At 32.1% G+C, this 20516-nt stretch overlaps 1 protein-coding gene across 3 annotated transcripts in view; it reads right to left on the reverse strand.

Annotated features, from left to right (window-relative positions):
• The window catches only part of LOC139525425 (sodium- and chloride-dependent glycine transporter 2-like), a 41211-nt gene extending 21270 nt beyond the window's left edge, over window positions 1–19941 (reverse strand). The window contains exons 1-4 of one of the 3 annotated variants that reach the window (XM_071320750.1): window positions 19859–19941; window positions 9412–9466; window positions 2641–2791; window positions 1834–1965 (exon numbers count right to left, since the gene is read on the reverse strand). In XM_071320750.1, coding sequence (XP_071176851.1) covers window positions 1834–1965; window positions 2641–2779 — 271 coding nt within the window. In that variant the 5' untranslated portion in view covers window positions 2780–2791; window positions 9412–9466; window positions 19859–19941. Of the gene's footprint in view, window positions 1–1833; window positions 1966–2640; window positions 2792–9411; window positions 9528–17515; window positions 17653–19858 lie in introns of those variants that run through there. The other 2 variants (XM_071320751.1, XM_071320749.1) reach the window with 2 other exon arrangements.
• Between the last annotated feature and the right edge of the window lie 575 nt (window positions 19942–20516).

Here is a 20516-nt window from a genome sequence, read left to right on the forward strand (position 1 = left end):
AGGATACCAAAGGGACATTCAAACGCAAAAGTCGAAAAATTTATTGAAACGCCATGCCTTAGAAAAAAAACAAAAGAGAAACAGACAAACAACAGTGCACAAAGCACAACAACCAAAGACGCGAACTCCACCAAAAACCGTGGGTGATATTATGTGCTTCAGAAGGGTAAGCAAATATGGTATGTGTATATGGTGTAGTATACGGAAACTGTCATACACCTACGGTTAGTACATTTTTGTAATAAAATTACACTTTAATACAGGTAGCATATTAATCTTAAGTCGTTTCTATGTGTGAATATAAACCGTCGGTTCAAAACAAAGACTAAACTCCACTGATGTTTTTCTATTGTTTAACAACGGGATTAGAGATAGATGCATATTGACAGCTTGAGCTAGAATCAGGACAACTCGGACCAAAAGCAAATCGGACTTAGACAAAAGACAACACGCACTTATTTGATATACAGTTCCGATCAGTTTGAAATACAACTAGGAACAGTTCGACTGTTCATGGATTATATTTCTAATTTTAATTTTTTCGATGAGGATTATTGTCTTACTCGTTTAAAGTTAATAAAAGTAACTTAAGTTGCATTCAACATATATATGTGTTACATTTTGATTTAAGTGAAGCATTTAAATAATTTTAAAGAATTCAGGTTGTCTTTGTTTTAGGTACACGGATGTCTGTAAATTGTAATCCCAATTTTAGATTTAATGCAAGTCAAACAACTTTGTTAAACAATTTTTTTTAAAATTATTTTTCTTTAGAAATAAAGTTGTTATATGTTATCAAATAACACTTTTAAAATCACATCATTTTAGACTGAAATACGCTTTGCTTGTATAGATATTTGAATGCTCATAAATTTTACTACCAAAGAAGAAAAACAAATATGTAATCTGTTTTTAGAAAGATATAACCGTCTAATTAATTGACAGAAATTACAAGGTGGGCGACCAAACTTTCCGTTTGCAGTACAGCTATCCGGATAGTTTCTGGTCGATAGCGGAACACTGGGTCACTATTTCGCAGGACACAGACATTGCTACTGCATTCACACTCAAGTTTTAATATTGAACTAACACCGGATATGTAATGTTGAGTGCTGGTTTCTTTATCATCAGCAATATATGTTGATGAATAATATAGAACAATTATTTACTTTCCCGACTGAGCTTTTTTTGTTAGGCTACAAAATATATCCGAACAAATATCCAGTATTGACTACTTCATAAGAAAACCACCAAAATATACAGAGGAGGTGTTGAAAATCAAATAGAGATATTACACACTGTTGTGTAGAGGTTGAACACGCAATCGGATATTGAAGAAAAAAAACCACAAACATTTCTGCATGTGTGTTTCCTCGATTAAAAAAATATTTACAAGATTAACGAAACATCATTTCATTTCAATTAGAGCTATTTTTGTTTTATTTTGTAAGAGAACTCTTGTTCTTCGTCAACGGTAATCGTAAGTATATTAAGTGTAATCTTCGGCATAGAACTTGTTTCTTCAAATGTCAACTAGTAACATCACTTCCTGCTGTTTTCTTTTCGGAATACTGTAAACAACTTATTTACACGAGCGATTTATTTTCAAGATTTTCACGGATAATATATATTCAGTAATTTTATATTCGCGAAATTGAATTGCCGCGAATTGGCTAAACGCGAAATAAAGTATCTGCGAAAATAAGTTGGTTTACAGTATGTTGTTTCCGTTTATTATATGAGTCTCTTCTATCAATTTATCTATGCATGCATGATTGTAAATAATCCATGGCCTTGTAATATATATTCTAACAAAGAAAAATATCTTCTCACCTTTGAATAAGGGACTGATTTCCCATAATGAAATTGCGCTTCGACCGGAATATTGTGCCACTGAAAACTCAATAAAGTACATTGGCAAAGCTCCAATTATCATGAATATAAAATATGGTATGAGGAACGTCCCTAGATTATAAAAAAAAATAGAAAATGTAAGTTAAACTGCCATATTTGTCCAGCTTTCCTGAATTTTCAGTTTTTAATGCTCTTCAAATTCGCATTTGGTTTGGCCTTTCAACTGTTTATACTCGATTGGTCCTGATGAGTCGTATGTAAACGATACGCGCGTCTGGCGTACCTGGAATCTTAAATAAAGTTTTACTAACAAGTTGTGGAAAACAGTGCAGATGAACGTAGTTTTGTGATGAAATACAATATTATTGGTATACATACTGTAAAAGTTCCATAAAGTAAATTCTCTGTTTATAAAATCTTTAAATTGTCTTAAATACTGAAGCTTTTCTACACCCAGGCAGTTAGTCGTATTTGGCACAACCTTTTGGATTGTTTTTTGCTCTTCGATTTGTATTAGATTTTGCCTTCTAAATTTCTTGAGTTGAGTGCCACTGATGAGTTTTAATTAGACGAAACGTGCGTCTAGCTTACAAAATTAAAAGCACGGTCGGTATATGTGAAGATTTTTTTAATTGATCATAATCTAAATCAGCATTTTTATATTTCTTTATGAAGTTATTAATATTCAATATACGTACTTTTAAAAATATGGTTAAGTAAATAACACATGATTTAAAAGACAGAATTGATATAATTAGTCTGTTTTCACAAATAAGCTGTACTTACCTCCTCCATTTTTGTAACAAAGGTATGGGAACCTCCAAATATTTCCAGGACCAATACAGTACCCAGCACAGGATAACAGGAATTCTAAGCGCCCAGACCAAGTTTCCCTAGTTTCTGTTTGTTCTTTAGATTTTTCCATTTTGCGAGAGAACTTCGATTAGAAAAAAAAATTTAAACTAATAGTGTTACCTTGAAAATATTTCACAGATGTTTTTTTTTCCTTCTTCATAAAAGAGAGAGAAGGTCAACGTTTCGGAAACCTAATAAGTTAACATAAATCAAATAAACATTTAATACATTTATTTAAAGGTATATATTCACTTGATAGATGTTTAAATTTGTCGTTTGCAAAATATTCTTACGAAACTTTAGATACAACGAACTACTGTTTATTTTTTTTTGGGGGGGGGGAGAGTAATTTTAAATAAACCAATGTTTAGTTTTATGTACAATTAATGTATTTTTGTTATTGTAAAAAAACTTTATTGGACGACAAAACATGTTGATTTCTATGTCATTTGGTCTCTTGTGGAGAGTTGTCTCATCCCATATCTTCTTAATTTTATACAAAAAAATCACATAAAATGATATGAAAGACCATCTAACAATATTTTTTTTATATTTAACCGGATTTTTGTGACAAAAATGTCGGTTATTGATTTGGGGATGTACGGCAGTCGGGCGGGCGGGCGGCCGGGTGGGCGGGCGGCAATCAAATGTTGTCCGTGCATTAACTCATGAACCGTTCAACCAAAGCTTTTAAAATTTTAATATGTTATTACTGACAACTATACGAAGGTCAAGTTCAATGATTGAAAAATGGAGTTTCCAGTCGTGTCCGTGCATTTACGCATGAACTGTTCTACCAAAGCTTCCCAAATTTTAATATGTTGTTACTAATGACAGAATGGAGGTCAAGTTCAATAATGACGAATTTGACTTTTACCGTTCAGGAGTTATGGTTCTTGAAAGATTGAACCAGATGCTCCGCATGGCGTAGCTTTATACGACCGCAGAGGTTGAACCCTGAACGGTTGGGGCAAGTATGGACACAACATTCAAGCTGGATTCAGCTCTAAATTTGGATTGTGATTAAATAGTTGACACAGCATAGGTTTCTGACACAGAATGAATGTGTTCTAATGAACTTAAATTTTTTGTTTTCTCTTAGAGCAATTCACTATGCTGTTGAATATTAATCCTCTCAAAAAAATGTTTGAAGAAATTTACTTTTTTATTTATGAAATTTCAAATGAGAAAAATTGAACACAATTTTTTTAATCACATCCCCCTTTCCCTTATTCCAAAACTAATCTCAATTAAAATTTCTAATGGAGTTTGCAACAATAACTACTCATTTAAATACATCATAAAATATTAAGATGTAAAAAAACTGCTTGTTATCACTGAATGGTAAAGATTATTTTAATTTATCAGTTGGTAGTAAAAAGTGAATATACATTGTATATTGTATATAACAAAGATTTAAGTTGATTCTGGACAAAGAAAGATAACTCCAATTAAAAAAAAATTTGCTATTTCACAATATTGTGCAATTAGATATTTCTTGCCATTGCGCAATACTGTGCAATTGAAAAGACTTGCTATTGCACAATACTTAATATAATAATTTTAGATCCTGATTTGGACCAACTTGAAAACTGGGCCCATAATAAAAAATCTAAGTACATTTTTGGATTCAGCATATCAAAGAACCCCAAGATTTCAATTTTTGTTAAAATCAGACTAAGTTTAATTTTGGACCCTTTGGACTTTAGTGTAGACCAATTTGAAAACAGGACCAAAAATGAAGAATCTACATACACAGTTAGATTTGGTATATCAAAGAACCCCATTTACTCAATTTCTGATGAAATCAAACAAAGTTTAATTTTGGACCCCGATTTGGACCAACTTGAAAACTGGGCCAATAATCAAGAATCTAAGTACATTTTTAGATTCAGCATATCAAAGAACCTAACTGATTCATTTTTTGAGAAAATCAAACTAAGTTTAATTTTGGACCCTTTGGACCTTAATGTAGACCAATTTGAAAACGGGACCAAAAGTTAAGAATCTACATACACAGTCATGACAATAGATTCGGCATATCAAAGAACCCCAATTATTCAATTTTGATGAAATCAAACAAAGTTTAATTTTGGACCCTTTGGGCCCCTTATTCTGTTGGGACCAAAACTCCCAAAATCAATACCAACCTTCCTTTTATGGTCATAAACCTTGTGTTTAAATTTCATAGATTTCTATTTACTTATACTAACGTTATGGTGCGAAAACCAAGAAAAATGCTTATTTGGGTCCCTTTTTGGCCCCTAATTCCTAAACTGTTGGGACCTAAACTCCCAAAATCAATACCAACCTTCCTTTTGTAGTCATTAACATTGTGTTTAAATTTCATTGATTTCTATTTACTTAAACTAAAGTTATTGTGTGAAAACCAAGAATAATGCTTATTTGGGCCCTTTTTTGGCCCCTAATTCCTAAACTGTTGAAACCAAAACTCCCAAAATCAATCCCAACCGTTCTTTTGTGGTCATAAACCTTGTGTCAAAATTTCATTGATTTCTATTAACTTAAACTAAAGTTATAGTGCGAAAACCAAGAAAATGCTTATTTGGGCCCTTTTTGGCCCCTAATTCCTAAAATGTTGGGACCAAAACTCCCAAAATCAATACCAACCTTCCTTTTGTGGTCATAAACCTTGTGTTAAAATTTCATAGATTTCCATTCACTTTTACTAAAGTTAGAGTGCGAAAACTAAAAGTATTCGGACGACGACGACGCAGACGCCAACGTGATAGCAATATACGACGAAAAATTTTTCAAATTTTGCGGTCGTATAAAAAACTAAATTATGAATTAATTAGAAATCTCTTTCTGTCTCTCTGATTCTCTTCTTTTTCACAATCTCTCTACACAGAAATATCTACAGACAATTAAATAGAATAAAAATGTGTACATGTGCTGTGTATAAATATTGCATATTGGTTGCAGTCAAGTTGACATATAAAACAAAAAACTTAAAAAAAAAATCTATATAAAATGTAGTACGATATCAAAAGGAACAGTTAACTTAAACATATAATAATTTGTTTTAAAAGTTCCATAGAAACTTGAAATCAAAGCTGACAGAATAACAAAATACTGCACCAAATAAAAAAACATATTGTTAACTTACATGATTTACAAACTCAATGTATAACTTCAAATGTGAAAATGGTTAGTATTTAATCCTCATGCGTATTTAAAGGAAATGATCAGGTCACTCCCTATATACTGACTCAGTATATTTATAGAACAGGGGTTTTCCAGACTGCTAGCATCATCATAAATTTTGACATAAGCTGGTTTGATAAATAAGATTTCTTGTAGATAGAAGTTGCAGGTGAAAGAAAATAAGATGCGTGTGTATAAATTCACAAAAAACTACAGGTATTAATTAACATGTACAGCAAACAACATTTTAGAATGTAAGATATTATACTAGAATTTAGGTCAATCTTTCCATTGTGCTGTAATATTAAATGGCTAAAATGTGTTAAATAAATAAGACTTCTGGGAAATTGAAAGTGTGTGTCATGAAAAAAAAAATTCCAGCTCAGAAAGATTTCCTGAAAATTGAGATTAATGAGCATAATTTTTTTTTAATTCAAAATATTGTCAAACCAGGAGGTGCTCATTTTAAAAAACCCAACCACATTGCAAGACATCTCTTTAAAGCTGCAAACCAAATATGAAGTAATTTTAAGTCTTAAATGGAAATAGATACCCAACATTTGTCATGCTTTAATTTTCAAATAACATATGGCCATTTTGGTGACAGACCCCCTTCTTTAATCACTGGAACTTAAGTCCACACTTAAATATACAACAAGAATGTGTCCATAGGACATGGATGCCCCATCCGCACTATAATTTTCTATGTTCAGTGGACTGTGCAAATGGGGTAAAAATCTCGAATTTGGCATTAAAATTAGAAGGATAATATCATAGGGAACATGTGTACCAAGTTTCAAGTTTAATGGACTTCAACTTCATCAAAACTACCTCAACCAAAAACTTTAACCTGAAGAAGGACAGACGAACGAACAGACGGACGAACGAACGAACAGACGCACAGACCAGAAAGCATAATGCCCATAAATGGGGCATACAAATATTTTGGTTTCCTAGAACCCTACCAAAAGGGTACTTGGGAAGTTACATTTTGGGCAGGCATTTTCTTTTTTTTCAGCAAAGAGAAATTAAAGTGTCAAATGTTTTTTAGTCTTCATGGTCTTTGTGCCTATCTGATTAAAAAAAACTTTTTCTCATCAGGACAATAAAAGATTTTCAGTAGGCAGCTAAATGCTGGCCAATTGTGTAGGTAGGGTTAGGACAAGCAAACATTTTTTTTATAGCCCTATCATTCTGCTAGCATTGACAATAATATCATTAATATCTTCATGTAAACTTTTCAAAGTAACTTTAATTTATTAACATAATTAAGAAGAGTAATAGATGTATAAAATGATTTTGCTTTCAATGGTGAAAATTTATGAAAAAAAATCAGAAATAAGTCAGAGAAATCTATGTTTGACAAATTTCTACCAAATAGAAAATTTTAATTATAAACTTTAATTTTGGTACATACATGTATATGTACTTGTTTTAGAACTATTCATTTATTCCCAAAATTATGTAAACATTGAGTGACTGTGCCAATGCCAATGTTCTGGCACAGTTCAAGTGGTTGATCAAGTACTTTTATCTCATTTGATTGTGAAAGCCATATGCATTTTAAAAATCATTATCAAAATAAATACTGTCTTCTTAAAAAAGTTTTATTCTTATTCTTATTTTTATGCAGATCTATATTAGTTGTTAGATACTGCTCTTACCAACAAGGTTGTTATCTAATTAATCTTTAGCCACTGTGCACAGCAGAAAAGAAGATATAAATGGAAAATCTTTAAATGATGCTTCCAAAAAGTTATGTTCCTATCTGCAACGGCACATCATTGTTTTAACTACCCATGTCATTACAGCAAAAGGATTGGGTTTTACCTGATTTTTATATTTATTTATATATATATATATATATATCCTGTCGAGGGAAGAACAAAATATTTGCAAAAGCAAATTTACAGATCTAACATTGTTGGGTTGATGTTTAGACGAGTTGTATATACATGATAATGTACAAAGCCATGTATCACCATCACTGCTGGTGATCCGATGGATAAATCTGTTGTAGAGTTGTCACTGGTTCAGACGTTCTTATAAATATAATTATTTCTGTGACTGTATCTTACATTAATTTGTAGGATCCTTTACTATAGATAAATTAGCTGATCTGTAAACAAGAATGTGTCCAAAGTACACGGATGCCCCATTCGCACTATCATTTTCCATGTTTTATGGACTTTGAAATTGGGTAAATATCTAATTTGGCATTAAAATTAAAAAGATTATACTATAGGGAACATGTGTACTAAGTTTCAAGTTGATTGGACTTCAATTTCATCAAAAACTACCTTGACCAAAAACTTTAACCTGAAGCGGGACGAACAAACAAACAGACGGACGGACGAACGAACGAACGGAGCCACAGACCAGAAAACATAATGCCCCTCTACTATCGTAGGTGGGGCATGAAAATAACATCTTTATGCCTTGTATTATATCATGTACTGTAGTACGACGCTAGATTAAAACTGATGTTGAAAGTAAAGGTAACACCCTTTCACCGAAAGCTTCATTTTTATGAAGCCCAGGTGGTCGTGTGGTCTAGCATGCTGTTTACAGTGCAGGCGATTTGGTGTCACGATATCTCAGTAGCATGGGTTCGAATCCCGGCGAGGGATGAACCAAAAGTTTGCGAAAGCAAATTTACAGATCTAACATTGTTGGGTTGATCATGTTGATGTTTAGACGAGTTGTTTTATGGACTTTGAAATTGGGTAAATATCTAATTTGGCATTAAAATTAGAAAGATTATACTATAGGGAACATGTGTACTAAGTTTCAAGTTGATTGGACTTCAATTTCATCAAAAACTACCTTGACCAAAAACTTTAACCTGAAGCGGGACGAATGAACGAACGGACGGACGAACAAACGAACGGAGCCACAGACCAGAAAACATAATGCCCCTCTACTATCGTAGGTGGGGCATAAAAGTAACATCTTTATGCCTCGTATTATATCATGTACTGTAGTACGACGCTAGATTAAAACTGATGTGGAAAGTAAAGGTAACACCCTTTCACCGAAAGCTTCATTTTTATGAAGCCCAGGTGGTCGTGTGGTCTAGCATGCTGTTTACAGTGCAGGCGATTTGGTGTCACGATATCTCAGTAGCATGGGTTCGAATCCCGGCGAGGGATGAACCAAAAATTTGCGAAAGCAAATTTACAGATCTAACATTGTTGGGTTGATGTTTAGACGAGTTGTGTATACATGTATATAATGTACACAGCCATGTATCACCATCACTGCTGGTGTTCCGATGGATAAATCTGTTGTAGAGTTGTCACTGGTTCAGACGTATTTATAAGTACGTCTGAACATATATATTGGGGTTCTCTATATGCATCAATCTTGTTCAAAATACTTTGGTTGAGTGAGAAAGCATTTTATAGAAGAAACAATGCTGAGCTCATATGAGTGGTATTGGTACTTAAGGTAAATAGGTACTATTTTCAGGAAGTCATTCTACCTCAATTACAGCCCAGGATGTAAAATTATAATAAATTATAAATTACTTACGACAAACAGCCACTATCCTTAACCTAATATATCATAATCTTATCTGTCTCTACACCTACAATGACATATGCTCTGGTTAGCTACAAATTATATTAAAATTTAATCATCAACAAAATGTCTTGCATCACTGACACAGAATTTAAAGTTTGTAAAAAATGTTACTATCTATAGCTATGTTTTGACAATTATGTAAAAGTTTTAATTCAACATGCTATGCATACTTTGAAGTCAATTTACAAGCACATTTTTGTACATTTGTACATGTATATTTATAGATTACTATATCCATGTATTTCCTCTTCATGCTCCTATTAAATTGACAATCATTGAGTGACTATTGTACATATAAATTTATAGATTTCTAAATACATCATGTACATGTCTCTTTGATTTTTCAAATCAACTTTAAAAGTTCCTCCTTGATATATATAAGGATAGTGGGGACTGACCCTTAAATTAAACAAAATATAACAAAATGTATAATGTTCAATGCTAACATGTCCACAGTGACATGCTATAATCAGTCAGGGGACTTACTGAAATAAGTGATTTTTAAATCACTTATTTGAGTAGCAAATTCGAAGTTTTGTCACAAATTAGGATTTTGTAGTTTTTTCAAAATTTTAAACACATGTGTAATATCTTTTAATTATTAAAATTGAAAAAAATGAACTTTTTGCTTCTTTTACTGTAAGTAGCAAGGTTTATGCCTTTGATGCTATCATTTAGCTAAAAATTCTATTTTGGTTGAAACCAGGTGCTCCGCAGGGCGCAGCTTTATACGACCGCAGAGGTCGAACCCTGAACAGTTGGGGCAAGTATGGACAAAACATTCAAGCGTGATACAGCTCTGAATTTGGATTGTGATCAAATTTTTGACATTACATGGGTTATTTTTACACAAAACAAATGTCAAGATTTTACAAATCAATTAAAGATTTCTTCTTCAAACTTTTTAAATCTAAAATTAAATAGTTGACACAGCATAGGTTTCTGACACAGAATGAATGTGGTCTAATGAACTTAAAAGTGTTTTTTTGCCTTTGAGCAATTCACTATGCTGTTGAATATTAATCCTCTCAAAAAAATGTTTGAAGAAATTTTCTTTTTATTTATGAAATCTGAAATGAGAAAAATTTAAACCCCCCCTTTTTTTTTCACATCCCCGTTTCCCTTTCTCCAAAACTGATTTCAATTCAAATTTCTAATGGAGTTTGCAACAATAACTACTCTTTTAAATACATCATAAAATATTAAAATGTAAAATAAAGTGCTTGTTATCACTGAATGGTAAAGATTGGTTGGTAGTAAAAGTGAATATACATTGTTTATTGTATAAAACAATAAAAAAAACTTCATCAGCAACATTTTATATTGGCAAATTTCCAATGAAGTTATTTACATAAAGTTATTGGCAAATAAAAATAGAAAATGACATCATAGTCATGTCTGGCAAATGTCCAACATACATTATCTAAAAACATTTTAGATAAGATAAGGAAAAAAAGCTTCATTGATCAGCAACATTTTATATTGGCAAATTTCCAATGAAGTTATTTACATAAAGTTATTGGCAAATAAAAATAGAAAATGACATCATAGTCATGTCTGGCAAATTTCCAACATATATTATCAACTACTATTCTATACAAAGAAAGATAACTCCAATTGAAAATTAATTGCTATTGCACAATATTGTGCAATTAGATATTTCTTGCTATTGTGCAATACTGTGCAATTGAAAATTTCTTGCTATTGCACAATACTTGATATGGAATCCTGATTTGGACCAACTTGAAAACTGGGCCCATAATCAAAAATCAAAGTACATATTTAGATAAAGCATATCAAATAAGCCCAAGAATTTAATTTTTGTTAAAATCAAACTTAGTTTAATTTTGGACCCTTTGGACCTTAATGTAGACCAATTTGAAAACTGGACCAAAAATTAAGATTCTACATACACAGTTAGATTTGGCATATCAAAGAACCCATTCATTCAATTTTTGATGAAATCAAACAAAGTTTAATTTTGGACCCCCATTTGGACCAACTTGAAAACTAGGCCAATAATTAAAAATCTAAGTACATTTTTAAATTCAGCATATCAAAGAACCCCAAGGATTCAATTTTTGTTAAAATCAAACTAAGTTTAATGTTGGACCCTTTAGACCTTAATGTAGACCAATTTGAAAACGGGACCAAAAATTAAGAATCTACATACATAGTTAGATTCGGCATATCAAAGAACCCCAATTATTCAATTTTTGATGAAATCACACAAAGTTCAATTTTGGACCCTTTGGGCCCCTTATTCCTAAACTGTTAGGACCAAAACTCCCAAAATCAAACCCAACCTTCCTTTTATGGTCATAAACCTTGTATTTAAATTTCATAGATTTCTATTTACTTATACTAAAGTTATGGTGCAAAAACCAAAAATAATGCTTATTTGGGCCCCTTTTTGGCCCCTAATTCATAAACTGTTGTGACCTCAACTCCAAAAATCAATCCCAACCTTCCTTTTGTGGTCATAAACCTTGTGTCAAAATTTCATAGATTTCTATTCACTTAAACTAAAGTTATAGTGCGAAAACCAAGAAAATGCATATTTGGGCCCTTTTTGGCCCCTAATTCCTAAAATGTTGGGACCAAAACTCCCAAAATCAATCCCAACCTTCCTTTTATAGTCATAAACCTTGTGTTAAAATTTCATTGATTTCTATTCACTTTTACTAAAGTTAGAGTGCGAAAACTAAAAGTATTCGGACGACGACGACGACGACGACGACGACGACGACGCCAACGTGATAGCAATATACGACGAAATTTTTTTCAAATTTTGCGGTCGTATAAAAAATGAGTTTCCAGTCGTGTCCGTGCATATATGCATGAACTGTTCTACCAAAGCTTCCGAAATTTTAATATGCTGTTACTAAATAAATGACAAAATGGAAGTCAAGTTCAATAATGACGATTTTGACTTTTACCGTTCAGGAGTTATGGTTCTTGAAAGATTGAAAAATGGTGTTTCCCGTCGTGTCCGTGCATTTTCTCATGAACCATTCAACCAAAGCTTTTGAAATTTTAATATGTTGTTACTGATGACAAAATAGAGGTCAAGTTCAATAATGACGATTTTGACTTTTACCGTTCAGGAGTTATGGTTCTTGAAAGATCGTAAAATGGCGTTTCCATTCACGTTGTTGCATTTGCTCATGAACCATTCAATCTAAGCTTTTCAAATTTTAATATGTTGATACTGATGACAAAATGGAGGTCAAATTTGATATTGAGGATTTTCACTTTCACCATTCATCAGTAATGGTTCTTGTGATATTGCCAGGACACAAATAAATGTTAATAAATCCGGTTTGCTGTCGTTGTGACAGCCTCTTGTTTTATATTGATATCAGGATTTGTCTACACTCGAGGCAACTTTTCGCTTGGTATAAGGTACTAACGAACACTGTTCTAATTGTAAAATGTATGTTATCAACCAGATTACCGGGTTCCTATCAAACGTGTGATATTTGTGTATCAAATTACATTTAATATTTATATATAAATGGGTTGCCGTCCGAAAGAATCAGTCGTGAAACGTTCAGAATAAAATATATCCGTCCTCACTGAAGCCCTGTAGCAATGTGTATTTATTAAATCACAGCATAATCATTGTTGAGACCTGCACTGTTATTTTCTATATTCCTTTTCTACTGAAAATGTTGAGACTCGAATACATATACAGGTATGAAGAGTTTTCTCATAGGCAATCATACTACATTTTCTTTTTTTTAAATATGATATCAAGAACTTCAAGTAAATGAATTTCTGCTAAAGATTTTGTGAATTAGAAATCTATAACTTAACTTCTTAATGAACGATATCTTAATACTAAGTTTAAAACTTAATTCAATCGTCGAAGGGATGATAAGACCTTAAACCAGGTGCTCCGCAGGGCGCAGCTTTATACGACCGCAGAGGTCGAACCCTGAACAGTTGGGGCAAGTATGGACAAAACATTCAAGCGTGATACAGCTCTGAATTTGGATTGTGATCAAATTTTTGACATTACATGGTTTTTTTTTACACAAAACAAATGTCAAGATTTTACAAATCAATTAAAAATTTCTTCTTCAAACTTTTTAAATCTAAAATTAAATAGTTGACACAGCATAGGTTTCTGACACAGAATGAATGTGGTCTAATGAACTTAAAAGTTTTTTTTTTGCCTTTGAGCAATTCACTATTAATCCTCTCAAAAAAATGTTTGAAGAAATTTTCTTTTTATTTATGAAATCTGAAATGAGAAAAATTTAACCCCCCCCCCTTTTTTTCACATCCCCGTTTCCCTTTTCCAAAACTGATATCAATTCAAATTTCTAATGGAGTTTGCAACAATAACTACTCTTTTAAATACATCATAAAATATTAAAATGTAAAATAAAGTGCTTGTTATCACTGAATGGTAAAGATTGGTTGGTAGTAAAAGTGAATATACATTGTTTATTGTATAAAACAATAAAAAAAAACTTCATCAGCAACATTTTATATTGGCAAATTTCCAATGAAGTTATTTACATAAAGTTATCAATTTTGGCAAATAAAAATAGAAAATGACATCATAGTCATGTCTGGCAAATGTCCAACATACATTATCTAAAAACATTTTAGATAAGATAAGGAAAAAAAGCTTCATCAGCAACATTTTATATTGGCAAATTTCCAATGAAGTTATTTACATAAAGTTATTGGCAAATAAAAATAGAAAATGACATCATAGTCATGTCTGGCAAATTTCCAACATATATTATCAACTACTATTCTATACAAAGAAAGATAACTCCAATTGAAAATTAATTGCTATTGCACAATATTGTGCAATTAGATATTTCTTGCTATTGTGCAATACTGTGCAATTGAAAATTTCTTGCTATTGCACAATACTTGATATGGAATCCTGATTTGGACCAACTTGAAAACTGGGCCCATAATCAAAAATCAAAGTACATATTTAGATAAAGCATATCAAATAAGCCAAAGAATTTAATTTTTGTTAAAATCAAACTTAGTTTAATTTTGGACCCTTTGAACCTTAATGTAGATCGACCAATTTGAAAACTGGACCAAAAATTAAGAATCTACATACACAGTTAGATTTGGCATATCAAAGAACCCATTTATTCAATTTTTGATGAAATCAAACAAAGTTTAATTTTGGACCCCCATTTGGACCAACTTGAAAACTAGGCCAATAATTAAAAATCTAAGTACATTTTTAAATTCAGCATATCAAAGAACCCCAAGGACTCAATTTTTGTTAAAATCAAACTAAGTTTAATTTTGGACCCTTTGGACCTTAATGTAGACCAATTTGAAAACGGGACCAAAAATTAAGAATCTACATACATAGTTAGATTCGGCATATCAAAGAACCCCAATTATTCAATTTTTGATGAAATCACACAAAGTTCAATTTTGGACCCTTATGGCCCCTTATTCCTAAACTGTTGGGACCAAAACTCCCAAAATCAAACCCAACCTTCCTCTTTTGGTCATAAACCTTGTGTTTAAATTTCATAGATTTCTATTTACTTATACTTAAGTTATGGTGCAAAAACCAAGAATAATGCTTATTTGGGCCCTTTTTTGGCCCTTAATTCCTAAACTGTTGGAACCAAAACTCTCAAAATCAATCCCAACCTTTCTTTTGTGGTCATAAACCTTGTGTCAAAATTTCATAGATTTCTATTCACTTAAACTAAAGTTATAGTGCGAAAACCAAGAAAATGCTTATTTGAGCCCTTTTTGGCCCCTTATTCCTAAAATGTTGGGACCAAAATTCCCAAAATCAATCCCAACCTTTCTTTTGTGGTCATAAACCTTGCGTTAAAATTTCATTGATTTCTATTCACTTTTACAAAAGTTAGAGTGCGAAAACTAAAAGTATTCGGACGACGACGACGACGACGACGACGACGCCAACGTGATAGCAATATACGACCAAAAAATTAAAATTTTTGCGGTCGTATAAAAATGACAAAAAGTATGATTATAACACGGGTAATTTCCGTTACATTTTTATACAGAAATATTAACGATTTAATCGATAACCGTGGCATCTTATCAGAATCTACCCCGTAACTTAAAAAAAACATGAATAAACTTAACTATGAATATAAGTAACAAATATTAAGAACATAAGTATAATAAACAAGTTTCACAATAAACTACAAGTACCCATCCACGTTCACTTGTATTTTTATCTATCTAATGATTTCAGCTTTTTTCAACTGATTTTTATAGTTCGTTCTTATGTTGAACTGTTATGCCACTGTCCCAGGTTAGGGGGAGGGTTGGGAACATGTTTATAATGTCTGTGTCATTTTGGTCTTTTGTGGATAGTTGTCTCATTGGCAATCATACCACATCTTCTTTTTTATATTAACCCGCCATACTCCCTATATATGTGCCTGTCCCAAGTCAGGAGCCTGTAATTCAGTGGTTGTCGTTTGTTTAAATGTGTAACATATTTGTTTTCGTTCATTTTTTTTTTACATAAATTAGGCCGTTTGTTTTTTTTCGTTTGAATTGTATTACATTGTCATTTTGGGACCTTTTATAGCTTACCATGCTGTATGGGCTTTGTTCATTGTTAAAGGCTGTGCAGTGACCTATCGTTGTTAAACCTATGCCATTTTGGGCTCTTGTGTAGAGTTGTCGCATTGGCAATTATACCACATCTTCTTTTTTATATTCAATTTCAAAGTCAAATCAACATTTAATAACGCATATCGTATAGTAGATGTTACAATATACGGTAATGAAAAAAATACAAATTAACATCAGATGTTTTACTAATCTATTTCTAGACAGTGATATTGTTTGCCTTAAATTTCCGGAGAATAAAGGCTTTTTCCCCTGGAGAAAAATCCCAATTTGAAAAAAAAGGCTTAAAATTATTCCCAAAAAGACAACTTTTTCCCCAAACAGTGTAGTCTCACTGGTAATTGTGTATGTATACAAACCGAAAAACACTCATTTAAACATTTTTCATGCCTAAAATGACTATATGTGCAGATTTGAGGGGCCTATTTAAGTATCATCACTGACAATAAGGGGTCTTAATTCAAATGAGGGTTTACCTCTTGAAAGGGGGTCTGCAAATTAAAGTTCCAGTCAAATTCATGGTTTATTATAAATTTCCCAATTTGATAAAAATGACGCATATTTTCCCAATAAAAAAGGGTAGAGGTAGTTTTGAAAAAAAAATCCAACAATATCACTGCTTGAGGATGTAATCTATAATACTAAAATAACGAGGTCCAATTTGTCAGCCGTCATCACGTAAAAACGACGAATCAAAGAATTCAACTTAATATATAACTAATATAGTACAATGCTGTTGATTAAAAATTACACCACTCCAGACCCTTTTTGTTTTCCACATAATTAATATTGCCAATAATTAACAAGTTCCGGGTCGAATCCGATACCGATACCAATAGTATATTCACCTGTTACCTATTACCTTATCTGTACGTTCCGCATCTAACAGGCGCACCACCATACGCTGTATTTAGGATTTTGCTATATACACGGGTCGTAATTACAGGGTTGACAATATTTAATTCAATCATTGTCATATTGTTCCCGATTGTAGCATTTTAATCAGTATGACTTTCTAAGATGACAATACGAATAATAAAAATCTGGACTTAAAATAAGGCGTATACTGAGGTACAGCATGTACAGTTTTCAATTTGTTAGCCGGAATGACGTAAAACAGCGAATCAAAGAATTCAACTTTATTTATAACTCATAAAGGACAATGCTGTTGATTAAAAAATACTCCTTTCCAGGCCCTTTTGTCTTCCAAATAATTAATATTACCAATAATTGATAAGTTCTAGTTCTACGGGTTCAAACAGAAAGATGTTGAAAGCAGAGAAAACTGTGCATCTTATAATCGGCATGACTTTATCAGATAATACGCATAGTTCTATACTTTAATTCAGTCACGGGTGTGTTCTAGTTGTTATATATTCATCAATGGAATAATGACATTATCATAGTAAGAACATTTGGTAAGTTAAAAAATTACCTTGATAGATGATCATAGATGAATTCCAACACAAATACTTGCAGTCATGCAGCTAAAGCTGATGGAGTCATTAAGATAAATTGTAAATGGTACAAAAAATAATGTCACGGAACAAAACTTTATTTATTATTCAAATTCGAATTAAAGGTACGTGTGAACAAAGCATTATATTTATAAATACTAGAACACACCCGTGATATCACGGGTCCGTGCCTGAATTAAAGTATATAACTATGCGCAAGCCTTATTTTATTATTAGTATTGTCATCTGATAAAGTCATGCCGATTATAAGATACACAGTTTTTCTCTGCTTTCAAGTCTTTCTGTTTGAACCCGTCGAACTGAAACAATAATATTAATTATTTGGAAAACAAAAGGTCCTGGAATGGAGTATTTTTAATCAACAGCATTGTCCTATATTAGTTATAAATAAAGTTGAATTCTTTGCTTCGCTGTTTTACGTCATGCCCACTAACAAATTGAAAACTGTACCTATACGTTCAGATTTTTAGTATTCGTATTGTTATCTTAGAAAGTCTTACTTATTAAAATACTACAATAGGTAACAATTTGACAATTTAGTAGTGTCAACCCTGTGGTTATGACCCGTGTATATAGCATATTAATCCTGAATACAACGTTTGGTGGTGCGCCTGTCAGATGCGGAACGTACAGATAAGGTAATAGGTAACAGGTGAATGTACTATTGGTATCGGTAGCGGACTCGAACCCGGAACTTTTTAATTATTGGCAATATTAATTACGTGGAAAACAAAAGGGCCTGGAGTGGTGTAATTTTTAATCTACACCTTTGTACTATATTAGTTATATATAAAGTTGAATTCTGTGATTCGTTGTTTTTACATGATGACGGCTGACAAATTGGACCTCGTAATTTTAGTATTATAGATAAAATGCTGATATATAAAGAGAAACCACGATAAAGTTTTATAATTCACTCATGTGTAGTTTATGTGCTGAGAATGTGTCGGTAAAATGGTTAGATTGGTGAATAATTTAACACTGAATGGTTGTAAAAGTAAGTCATGCGAGCACATTCGATCAGTACCACTTTTTATTCCGGGTTTTTTGTTGTTTCATAGTTTCGTATCAGGAAAGATGTTGATAATTGAAGTTCAAGACTGAAAATAACCAAGTAATTTTGATTTGAGTATGACAAAAAGACTTATACATAAAAAAAATGGCTTGATAACGTTTTAAATTGTAGACGAATGACCTGAAATTGTTGTAATAACAAGAACTGCAAGGCAATATTTTAGATGAAAGGTTGCCTTCTTGTTAAAAGGTGAAATACATTTTGCCAAAAAAAAATTCGTTTCTTTGGTTTGTCATAAACGCTCTAAAAAAAGGTTAAAATAATTCCTGGGGACATATATTTTTCGCATTTTTAAAATCAATTTACGTTAGACAAAGTTCAGAATGAATATATGCGATGTTCTGTGTAGGTAAGTATACGTAAGCAAAGATTTGCAATGGGCTATTCATCAGCCGTAAATGTTTCCAAAAATGTTTCTTGTCATCTACCAGGATGGGTAACATCTGATTCACTATCCTTCTTTTGTTCTCATACTGTTCTGCTGTTATGTACCAAGGTTGAGTCCTCGTAAAAAGTTCACATACAACGATCTTATTTACAAAGCTGTAGTGTAGTTGAAAATCAGACATCAAATCCACAATGTTACATGCTAATGTCTCTGCTTTCAAACTTGGATCACATAAATCGTTTCCTCCTATCTGTAAAATAATTACCGAGGGCTTTGTTTTTTAGTCTGTCCACTGTACATGTACCTCCACTAATACCATAACAACTCACGCTGCATTGAGCTAAATTAAAGTCCGGTGATAACTTCGGGTCGTATGTTAATGCTTGTGTTAGACGAGAAATAAAGCTGTGTCCTAATATTAAAACTTTCGGACCTGGCGTAATCTGAATATCCATTTTCACTTTTGACAATGTCAATATTTAGAACGACAAAAAAATAACTGTAACTCCTTAACGTATCTTCCTCCAAAGAAGGTGCACCGCAAAACAAATTCCAACAAAGTTTGTAAGTTACGACTTAATAATTGCCGTAAATTATTAGATTGGAAGTAAACAATATACGTTGAATAAGAAAATGTTCATATAAATAGAAATATTGTTTATTCAATTAACGGAAAGAAACAAAATCTTCAAATGAGTTTGATATGCATACGATTGCAAATTAATGTTCGTACACAATAAATTTCCAAGATGGCGATGACGCTCTGCTTCTTTGATTAATATTGCATTTAACTGAACAACAATAATAAGTGCAAACGACTGCAATTACAAATATTACCTGGTAGTTCTTCAATAATAAGAATTATATAAATTGTCTAAATGTCCAAATAACTGATAAAAATTGATAAAATCCCAAATAAAATCTTGTTTTCGTGTTGCTTATCAAGGATGTGTAAACTGTGACGTGTAGTGTAAATACTGACACACATAATCTAGGCAGGGGCTCTCCAAAGGGAAAGGCAAATTAACTTAGAATAAAACTAAAGATTTCCGTCATCTGCATAAAATAAGTTATTAAAATAACTTGCCTTTATTTCCTAAATATAGAACTTAAACATGTCAATTTTCACCATGGATAACTTTTTCTACAATCAAGGTTCATTAAGGATGTACTTAGCTGAGGTTTAGGAATTTGTGTCAGATATTCGGACTCCTTGGTGTTTTTCCTTACGATATAAGGTAAAATGTTTTGCCCCATAACACCCATTTATCATTAATGCTTCTCCAGCTTATAGTCATTATTTTAAATTCTTGATTTATTTAATTTCACCTAAGTACATCCTAAGGATGATAACAAGTTTGAAATTCAATTTACAATTTAAATAGCTATAAATGTATTGATTTAAGTTGCATTATATGAGGTTAATGTCAGAAAATATAAACTTTTTGTATAAGGCACAACTCTAGGGAAGGTCTCGATAAAACCGCACCCTTCC

Source organism: Mytilus edulis, chromosome 5, assembly GCF_963676685.1.
Source record: "Mytilus edulis chromosome 5, xbMytEdul2.2, whole genome shotgun sequence".
NCBI lineage: Eukaryota > Metazoa > Mollusca > Bivalvia > Mytilida > Mytilidae > Mytilus > Mytilus edulis.